We start from the raw sequence: 10,801 nt of genomic DNA on the forward strand, positions 1-10,801 counted from the left end.
GTTCTAGTTGCATCACAAGGCTAGTTGTTCAACCTCCCGTCTGTATGCAGATTCATCGTCTTGAATGAGACCAATCACTGTTGTATCATCTGCAAACTTCAGTATTTTAACAGAGGGATCTTTTGAGAGGCAGTCACTGGTGTATAGAGAGAAGAGTAGTGGAGAGAGCACACAGCCCTGGGGAGCTCCTGTGCTAATTGTGCAGGTATATATAAGTAGAATATAACAGAATAACAGAGTTTGGAAGGGGCCTTGGAGGTCTTCCAGTCCAACCTCTGCTCAAGCAGGAAGCCCTAAACCCATGATGGCGAACCTATGGCACGCGTGCCACTGGTGGCACATGGAGCTATATCTGTGGGCACGCGAGCATTGCCCTAGCTCAGCTCCAGCACCAGCTGATTTTTGGGCCTTCCGGAAAGTTGGGAAACGGACCATTTCCGGCCAACATAGGGCCTCTGGAGGGGTGGGGAAGGCCGTTTTCGCCCTCCTCAGGCTCCTAGAAAGCCTCTGGAGCCTGGGGAGGGCGAAAAAACGGGCCTACCGGGTCCACCATGCCATCGTGTGCTAAAAGCGGGGGGAGTGCGGGGGGGGGTCATGCGTGGGGGGTGGGGCACATTGAATTATGGGTGTGGGCACACATGCCTGCAACCCCCCCGTGCTCCCCCCGCTTTTGACATGCAACGGCAAAAAGGTTAACCATCACTGCCCTATACCATTTCAGACAAATGGTTGTCCAATCTCTTCTTAAAAACCTCCAGTGTTGGGAGCGCCCAAAACCTCTGGAGGCAAGTCATTTCCCTGATTTAATTGTTTTATCAGGAAATTTCTCCTTATTTCAAGGTTGGATCTCTTCTTGATTAGTTTCCATCCTTTGCTGCTTCTCCTGCCTTCAGGTACTTTGGAGAACAGGCAGACCCCCCTCTTCTTTGTGGCAGCCCCTTAGATATTGGAACAGTGCTGCTATCATGTCAAACCCCCCCCCAGTTCTTCTTTATATTAAATTAGACATACCCAATATCTCCCTTCTTGCTCTCTTTCAAAAACATTAAAAAAAAGAGTTACTATCCAGAAGGACCCTAATCAGCCTAGAGCGGTGCAATTCAGCCCTTGTTCTTTTTTTCAGCCAGCGGTCACGACTTCCACCTTCTACTTTCGAAGTGAGGCTCTTCTTTTCCTTCTGCCGAGGAAAGTGGGGGTGGGTGGGGGTGGTAGTGGAAGCTGATGGTCGCGCGCACGCGCGGCAGCGAGAGAGAGAAAGCGGCTTGCGTGTATACCCCCCCAGTTGTGCCGCCGTCGCCTCCCGCTTTCCTGTGTCAAGGGCGGATCGGGGTAAGGAATCGACCGGCCGAGGTACCGGCTGGTTGCACTGCTGGCGCCGGATTTGCCTGGGTGCGTTTGGGGGTCAGTAAGGAGAGGCGGATGCGCCCTCTCTTTGTGTCAACACTCCGCCCCCCTCCTCCCGCCTTAGCTTTCCCCAGGGAGGCCGGAGAGGGTCTTTTTGGAGCCTAGAGCCGCTTGCGGCCTCTGACCACCCCTGGGCTAGCAGAGCGCAGAAAGACGAACCGGACGGACCCTTAAGAGAGGCTGCACGCTTGGCCGCCGGCTTGTCTCAGTCCACGCAGACACGTTCGTGCATTTGGCGGCGTTTTGCAGATCCTGCGGGCGGCGGCAAGGCGGCTTGGAAAACCGAGCGGCGTCTTGCTGGAGGAGGGCGTCGCTTTCTCTGACTCCCACCTTCGGGGCTTTCCCCCGAGCGAGCGAGGGAGTCGGGGAGTTCAACAAGCCCGCTCCTGCCTTGGTGGCTTTTTAAGAGGCGGCGGCGGCGGCTCCTTGGAGGAGTTCGAGTCGAGCCGTTTTAGGGGCCGTGCAGCTGCCAACCTGCTGGTTACGAGTAGTTCACTTCTCTCTCCCCCCCCCTTTCCGGAAGCTTGTTTGGTTTTATCAGCTGAGGCTTCGCCAACTTGGCGCCCTCCAGATGTTGGGTCTGCGACTCCCATCTTTCCTTGCCAGGGAAGGTGGAGAGCGCCATGTTCCACTAGGACTGGAGAGGATAAAACACTGGGACCCCGGGAAAGGGGAAACTGCTCTTCTGACCGGCACTTTTATGACATTAATTGGAAAATTATTGCGCTTAGATTCTGACTTTTAAGTTTAGGTTAATATCTGTGCGTTGTATTAAAACAAAACTTACTGTATTGAAAGTCTAAGATCCAAATAATTGTATTGGGGAGAGAAAAAGAGACCGACCCTGTTAGCGCAAACGAACTTGATTTGGAAAGATCTGTAGAGATTCCTTCAGTAGAAATCTAGCGGTTTTACCCTGATTATTATGCAATAGCGAGAGTACCTTTTTTGTTTTGTTTAAGTACTATACGTGGGACAGATTTTTTAAAAATCTTTTAAGAAGCTATCTCCCAGAATTGGATAAAGAATTGCTTTCTTGTGGTACTGGACTTGGGTTGCTTCTCTTTTAGTTCATAATTCATATTTTGTTTTGTGAAGTATTGTCACTAATTTTTATTTTTTAAAATTTTTTTATTAAACTTTAAAAATGCAGACTAAAACCCTAATACAAGCTGAAAAGTACAAAAAGCAAAAAGTAGAGGGAGAAGAAAAAAAATAAAAGGATTTTTTTCTTTATATATTATATCTTTTATTTTTTTACTGTAACTCAGAAGCAAGTTACATTTATGCTGCCAAAAGATACTGACTGGATTCAGAGAATGCAAAAATATTGTGTAAACTCATTTGCATAGCTTCAGAAAACTGTTGTGACTTAACCATGGTTTGGCTGGTCATAAGTAAATGTGTCATGCCAACATAGCTTCTGAAGGGTGAAATTTAAATGCTGACCTCATTTTTCAGGTTCAATCTCCCAAATGTTAAGGTGGTAACAAGGGGAGTAGATTTTATTTCCCTCCAGGATGTTTCTTACACTCCAGGCTGAATCATTTAAGCGTGCCATCCTGTTTATTCTTATTCAAAAGTATCATCATATTTGTTGGAGTTTACTCCATGAAATGTACTAAGAATTTAATACATTTAATAATATACCTTTACCAAGATGCAGTACAAAGAAAAAAACCCTGTAATAATTACAAGGCAATCCAACTAAATTATGTTTGAACCCAGTAAACAAATATTAAACAACTGACACAACAATATATTTAAAACAATGCCCTGCAATAGCATTGAATTGGTAGACATAATCATAATTCTGGGCTCTGGTTTTAAGTTTCCTGCCTATTCTTTCAATATGTTAAACTAGGCTAGTGATATGGTGAAAGTCTTCACCTGATTCCTTAGACAATTAGAACGAGAGACTAAATCTTAATAGTGGCTATGAATCTGCAGGTCTTCCAAATATAGAGATGCTCCATCTGTAGCTCTGAAGATAATTTGCAGTCGCTCTAGCTTGAATAGTATCTGAAGGCCATAATCATCAGAGCAAGTACAAGTACAGCCAGTGTGCCAATTGTTCTTTCCATAGATCGGTAGTCATTACATGTGATCACTCATATTTTTGTCATTTCATGTGTTATTGCAACTGTTGCATGAGAGCTGCTATATTCGGTTTATGGTCATTTACTCACATAAAGCCCTAGAAAATAGGTACACTCAAATCACCTTCAATCGAATGCTGATCCACAAACGATTCTTTAGAATACGTCAGGGGTGTCAAACTTGCAGTCCGCGGGCTGGATGCGTCACGTGCTGGTCCCGATACGACATATGACGACGATGTGACGACGTGAGTTTGACACCCCTGGAATACATGGTGACCCAGTGAATTTAAATAACAGCAAACTATACTGGTTACAATGTATATACTAGGGGTGGTATTCACTTAACTTCGCTACAGGTTTGCAAATGTGAGCGTGCGCCTCCACGCATGCGCAGAGCCTTCTGTACATGCGCAGAGGGTCAAAAACGGATGTGATGACTCCGGGCGGGTGGGCGGAGCCTCCCACTGCCAGCACTACCAGATCGTGCAATCCGGATAAAGCCGGCTGAATTTCACCACTATTATATACCGTACATGTATTTGCTTTTTCACATGTGTGTTTGTATGTGTGCACATACATACACACTTAGCCACAATTAACCTTAACTCTGCTGGCAGCACTAGCTAGAGGGATGAAAAGTGCCAAGTCTGGATCCAAAAACACTCCAAGGTCTTCAGGACCCCTTTATCTCCCAGAGTCCTTGCTTTGTTGAGTCACAAGACTGGCTGCTAGTCTGGCCTTGTTGATTTACAAGTCTGGTAGCTCTAATGGAATTTGGGGAGGGGTCTCCCAAGTTCTCAAACCCAATTTCTTTCGTCTGGTTTAGGTGACATTTTTCCTTCGTTTCCTTAATGACTTGGTTCCTTCTTATTTATTTCCTGAAGGGATATTTTAGATAAGAGCCTGGTCCACCTTGCTTACCTGCCTACATCATTTTTAGGTATGGAAGCTTCAGCCTAATCTTAAACAACTCACTGTACATGGGGCTGTTCATTCAGAAGTTTAGATCATGTGGCTGCCTGTATAGTTATTGACATATCTAAATTTAACTATGGAACAGTTCTATTCATGGAGCAGCATTGGCTGCTAGTTAATTTCTGGGGTACAATTCAAGGTTCTGGTTGTCATCTACATGATTTGACCTGGATATCTTCAAGAGCATCTACTCCAAAATGAATCTGCCCCTCCAGTAAGATAAGGAAGAGAGGGCTTGTGGAGGTCCTGCTCCCAAGGGGATTCCATCTGCAGAGTTTGGCTTTAATAGTTGCCTTTTCACATCCAAACATCCTCTTGCAATTGAGCTATTGCAGATCCATGAAAACATGGCCCCTTGAGAGAGCACGTGGCAGGTGCTAAGGCCTGACTTTCTCCTGGTGGATGGCACTGTTTCTGTTTTGAGATTACACAATTGAATTATACACCATTTTAATTTTTTATAACTTTATACCAGTTAGAGGTGCAGGAATAAAGTAGCACAGAAATCCAGGCAAATTAACATATACATTTCTTCTTTCAAGATCTCTCACTGTCAGAATAGGAAATGTAGTGGAAAACTTTTCCAGACTCCAATATAAATTTTCCTAATGGGGGAAAGGAAATAAAGGAATGGTGGCAGGGAGAGTTCCAGAAAAAGATATAAATTACAAGGCACCCATTCTTTCCCAGCTCCTGACTTAACAGAAGGGAAGAAATATAAAAAATTACTCAGCCAGAAGGGAATGCCCACATCCTTGTTTTTGTCCTCTGTTGGACAGCTCAGCAAACATCAGCTTGAATGGTATGTTAAACACAATCAGTTGCCCAGTTATCCAGGTTAAGTCTTCCATATAAGTGGCCACCATTATATGAAAAAAGATGTCACCCAGTCCATCTCTTCCCTTGAAATCCTACCATAACCAGTTAGGGCAGAACTGGACAATATGTGGTCTTAGGGCTTCATCTGGTCTCCTAATATCCTTCATTGTGGTCCTCAAAGCTGCCTCCTTCCTTAATAGTGGTAGACAGGAAATAATAAAACTAAGCACTTCAATATTTCACCACCTGTTTTAAAACTTTTAAAAGTGTCCCCATTCAAAATAACAGAAGATTCTCAGTCATCCAAGTCATAGTTGTCTCAAAGGTGGTTGTTTTGAAAATGCAACTGGACTGATTTTTTTTTTTTTTTTTTTTTTTGAGGAAGAAGAAGAAAAAGACACTTCGCTTCCCATCCAGGAAGCTTCACAGTTGTATTGGATGGTGGGGGAAATGGAAGGATACCTGTTTGTATTGGTGACTCCCCCACCATCCAGTACAACTGATGAAGATTCCGGGATGGGAAGCAAAACATCTTTTTCTTCCCCAAAAAAACAACAAACACCCCCCTCCCCCTATTCAGTAGCCTTTTTAAAAAACAACCATCTTCGAGACAACTATTAGATTAGACTAACAGAGTTGGAAGGGACTTTGTAGGTCATCTAGTCCAACCCCCCCCCCCCATCCAAGCAGGAGACTCTACACCATTTCTGACAAATTGCAGTCCAATCTCTTCCTGAAAGCCTCCAGTGGTGAAGCTCCCACAACTTCCGAAGGCAACTTCTGTTCCATTGGTTGATTGTTCTCACTGTCAGAAAATTTCTCCTTATTTCTAGGTTGAATCTCTCCTTGATCAGTTTCCATCCATTATTCTTTGTCTGGCCTTCGGGTGCCTTGGAAAACAGCTTGACTGTGACTATGACCTGGATGATTGAGACTCTTCATAGACATTTCCCTATTCAAAAGGAAGTACAAAACCAATATCACCCAGTTTACTTCATTGCTTCAGTGAATATAACCCTAACACTGTCTTTGGCCTCTGAAAGATTGCCTGGCCCAAAATAGATACATCAAAACTCTAATTTGGTAAAGAGTCCTGAGATACTGTAATTGTATGTGAGATTGTGAGAATGACCTTGGGAGACGAGGGAAAGAGCCACACCAGGGGAACAATCAGATTAGAGGCAACTTTGCCCTCAGCAGGAATGTGGATGTGGCAAGCATATCAGGAGGGACCCTTCCTAGTTTCTTGACTATACAGATGGTGGTGGTGTGGATGGATGGATGGATGGATGGATTGGGGAGAAATTTCCGGCTTGAAATATTCTATTAATGTAAGCTTGTAGTAAAGTAGTATTACTTTATCTGGGCATGCTTCTCATCTGTACTACCTCACAAGGCTGACATCAGCCTTACTAGTAATTACAGTGGCTCTTCCCCCTTCTCCCAAGGTCATTCCCACACACCATTACAGAGATAAAACAGGACAAGAAGATATTGTATCCCTCAAAAGACAGAGAAACAATTCTGCTTAGAAGACAGCTGTCTTCATTAACTGACAGCATCTTTTTAGCCTCTGAGATTCTGTTTTCTTGCAAGGCATACCTGATATAATGTGTTTTGCAGTAGATTGCAGGCTTTCCTGCAGTTGCCAGCACTGAAGTTAGCATGTTCCTTGAGAGAACTTCTTTTGTCTCCTAGAAGCACAATGGATACAGCAAGCCACAGCCTGATCCTCCTGCAACAACTCAACATGCAGCGAGAATTTGGCTTCCTTTGTGACTGCACAGTTGCAATTGGAGATGTCTACTTCAAAGCTCATCGAGCTGTCCTGGCTGCTTTTTCCAACTATTTTAAGATGATATTCATTCATCAGACAAGGTAAGTCAGTGTCCTTTTTTGAAGAACATTTAAGACTCACATTGACTTTTTGATGGGAGCTTCAGAAATTACAGTTCTCACGTGATCTTTAGCATTTTATTTGCTGGCCTCTATATATATCATGGAAATTTCTGGTGGGCATGATTTCAAATAATGTATCTGTTTATCCTCCAAATGGCCTGCAAAATAAAGATAGTAAATTAGGAGCTCAGATAAAAGGGATCATTTTAGTGATGGACAAGATGATCTTCATTTTAATTATATAGATTATTATATAGGAGCATTTTTCGAACTTGGCAACTTTAGGATGTGTGACTGAAAATTCTGGGAAATAAAGTTTACACATCTTAAAATTGCCAAGTTTGATAAATATTGGTTTAAAGGATACAGTTATATATCAGAAAACAGACTTACTATGAGAAGATTCTGTTTCATAGCAGAAGAGTTATTGGAGGGTCCCACTGCTGGATGATTCTTCTCCCATCCAATCGTAGGGCTGTGTGAGTCTGTGGCCATTTATGTTTTGGTTGCAGTGACAACAGAAGCATATCTGGTGTTTGTTTATTGCCTGGAAACTGTGAATTTCATGGAAAATCTTCCACAAGCTCAGTGTTCCTATTAGAAAGACTGTTGTGAACTTTCCCCTCCTCTTCTTTAGCTGAAAATAGGGATGTTATCTTTGATTTAATCTGGGAGGAAACTCAGCAAAAAGGGCAAGGAGGCCATGGGAGAAGTTGGGCAGGGAGTTGTAACTTTTAAGAAATGTAAGCTTCCTCCTGTCTATCAGTGTACTAGGTGTGAATCTTCCTCCCTCTTTTTTTTCTTCTTTTCTTCACAAATACAAATAATCCTTTCTGGGTGCTAAATTTTATGAGTTGGGGTGTCTTGCTTTTGAGGCAAGAAAAAATTCTCAAGCTTTTCTTTCTCATCTCTCTTATGTTCAAAGGATAGCACTGCTGTCACTCCTAACAGCATCAAGTCGCCACTCTTGAGTGAGGAAAACACTTCTATTAGCTTCACTCCTGAGAGCTGTTAACAGCAATGTGGGAATGGGGAGCAGTTTTCAAAACAACACACTTCCCTCGTGGGTGTCACCAGGGAGAAATCAGGATGGTGGCCGCAGTCTCCAGATGACACTGTTCTTGTAATCTCAAGCCAGGAGGAAAGCATAACAATCATTTGTATGTAAATTAGCCTAGAGTATCTGCCAGCTTTTCTTCTTAGATATGCAGTGACATTTTAATATATTTTCATGACCAATATTTTCCTAATATTTTTTTCCATTTTATGCACCTATATATGCCGTTACTTTGGAATTCCATTTTATGCATTAATAGAAGGGCCTCCGAATCCCTGAAATTGTATATCTTAATTAACATATTGGTTCTTAAGGCTCCTTTGAGACATACTGAATATGCTTGTCTTCATTCTTCTATAAACAGAGCTTTAACCATGATGTTCTTACTTAACTCTCACTTTTGTTTCAAGCAGTGAATGCATAAAGATTCAGCCCACTGATATCCAACCTGACATATTCAGCTACTTGCTTCATATAATGTACACTGGCAAAGGACCTAAACAGATGGTCAATCATACGCGACTAGAAGAAGGCATCCGTTTCCTGCATGCTGACTATCTTTCCCGCATGGCAATTGAAATGAACCAGATGCTTTCTCCAGAGGTTGTGCAGTCTTCAAACCTTTATGGGATTCAGATCTCAACCACACACAAGGCTATGAAGGAGAATCTCCAAGCAAAGGAAAATTTAACCAATATTGGTAGTAGAGCCACTAATCAGGGAGATCACCCTCAGCTCCAGCTATCTCTGGCAATTGGGCTGGATGATGGGTCTTTGGACCAGCAGGTTTCCCATCCTTCTACCAAGACACCTGGGAAACCACCAGAGGAGGCTGCAAATCCACCTGTGACTATAAAGCAAGAGAAGACTGATGCAGAGCCAGTTGTGTCTCAGAGTCACACATCATCCTCCCCAAATCCCAGGGGTCCATCCTTTTCCAAAGAAAACCTCAAAGTTCATTTATGTCAGTACTGCGGGGAACATTTTGAATCCAGGAACAATTTATGTGAACACCTGTTTACTCATGTGTCAGACTCATTGCCCTTCAGGGTTCCCACCTCCATCTTGGAAAGCAATAACCTTAGCCAACTACAGCCACTCAGTGAAAACTGTGAAGCTACTGAAAGCCACCGACTCAGTTCCTTCCTTCAGAAAGAAAACGAACACTACTCGGAATATCCCAGCCACCCCAACTTAGAGGCACTGCCAATTGGCCAGCTGTCACTGGTGTCCAAGGACACAGAACCTGTGGAACTAAACTGTAACTTTTCCTTTTCACGGAAAAGAAAGATCAGCTGCACTGTTTGTGGTCACAAATTTCTCCGAAAAAACCAGCTTCTTGAACACATGTATACGCACAAAGGTAAACACTTCAAATTTGCCCGATACCAGCGGGTTGGCAACACGGCAGCCGTCAAGTTTCAGCCATATGGTGACAATTGGATCCCAAGTATGGTGAAAAGCGGCACTCTCTCACAAGCTCAGGTGGAGTCACAAAACGCATTGGATCCTGACCTCTCTCAAGAGAGCATTGATACCATACTTGTGGAATAGTTCTCTCCTTTTCCATTCTCTTTGACCTGCAAGTTTGTAGCCTGTGCATTCATGCATTCAGCCCTATTGTATGAATACTGTTGAAGGAGTTATTTGTTCTTCTGAAATACACCCTGTTTATGTTCCTAGTTGGTGGGTCAGCTGTTTTCCAGAATATCCCCAGTAATGTATGCCATCAGGAATGCATTTGGAAAAAGCATATGATATAGCCAGATCTTTGTACATATTTTTGTACACAAAATATGTAAAATATTTTGTACATAAAATATTGCTGAGAAATACAATCAGAGCCAACGAAAGAATGGAAATTTCACATGCAGGAACTATTTGGTTCAGACTGATTGCTGGAACTTAAAAGACCATGGAATGCTATTCTCTGTCAACATTGGGTTGTGGTACATGTTCTGCTCAGTCCACTGTTGTGGAAGATGTGATAGTCACAGATATTTTTAATAATAACCATATAATGCTGGCATGTCACCTGTAGAGCTTTCCATGATACATCAGGTTGGGAGGACAACAAAGGGAAATTGCAGTACTCATAAAAGAAAATGGTTATTGTAAATCATATTTAATTTAAATTAAATATGTTTTAAATTAATATTCTGTTTAATGTTCTTCAGTTTAAAGAAGGGTTATAGCGTGTCACTGATTAGTTCACTAGTTATGATGAAATTAGATTAAACAATTCAAGTACTGTAAATAATTCTTTTGTTCAGTTGCATTATTTCTTGTGCCAGGCTAGAAATTGTTACACACCAAAATGTAATTTTAATAAAATGACTTCGTTATCAGCATGTGGGAGGTTGATCCAAGGCACAGCACTCAAGATACCTTTTGGGAATCTTCTATTTTTTTTATTAACACAGCAAAGCAAAGGAAATTTTCAGTTTCAGTGTTTTATTGCAGCATCTTAGCCAGACAAACTAAATTGCTTTTCTGCTCCATTCCCACCTTACTTACTGATAAGTAGCCAGGAAGCTACAATAAT

The 10,801-nt window shown here is 42.6% G+C and overlaps 1 protein-coding gene across 2 annotated transcripts; it reads left to right on the plus strand.

Moving 5' to 3' along the window:
• The first annotated feature begins 1,263 nt into the window (after positions 1-1,263).
• On the plus strand, positions 1,264-10,490 carry ZBTB25 (zinc finger and BTB domain containing 25). 2 transcript variants are annotated; one of them, XM_070942414.1, is made up of 3 exons: positions 1,264-1,329; positions 6,999-7,178; positions 8,667-10,490. In XM_070942414.1, exons 2-3 carry the CDS (start codon positions 7,006-7,008, stop codon positions 9,808-9,810), a joined length of 1,317 nt encoding a protein of 438 aa, XP_070798515.1. In that variant the 5' UTR covers positions 1,264-1,329; positions 6,999-7,005; the 3' UTR covers positions 9,811-10,490. The 2 variants fall into 2 exon arrangements, with proteins under 2 accessions (XP_070798515.1, XP_070798523.1); XM_070942422.1 differs by lacking the exon at positions 1,264-1,329 and having other exon boundaries at positions 6,909-7,178; positions 8,670-10,490.
• The last annotated feature ends 311 nt before the right edge of the window (positions 10,491-10,801 follow it).

This window comes from Pituophis catenifer, unplaced genomic scaffold (assembly GCF_029215685.1).
Source record: "Pituophis catenifer annectens isolate HBS135680 unplaced genomic scaffold, rPitCat1.0.hap2 SCAF_1, whole genome shotgun sequence".
Lineage (NCBI taxonomy): Eukaryota > Metazoa > Chordata > Lepidosauria > Squamata > Colubridae > Pituophis > Pituophis catenifer.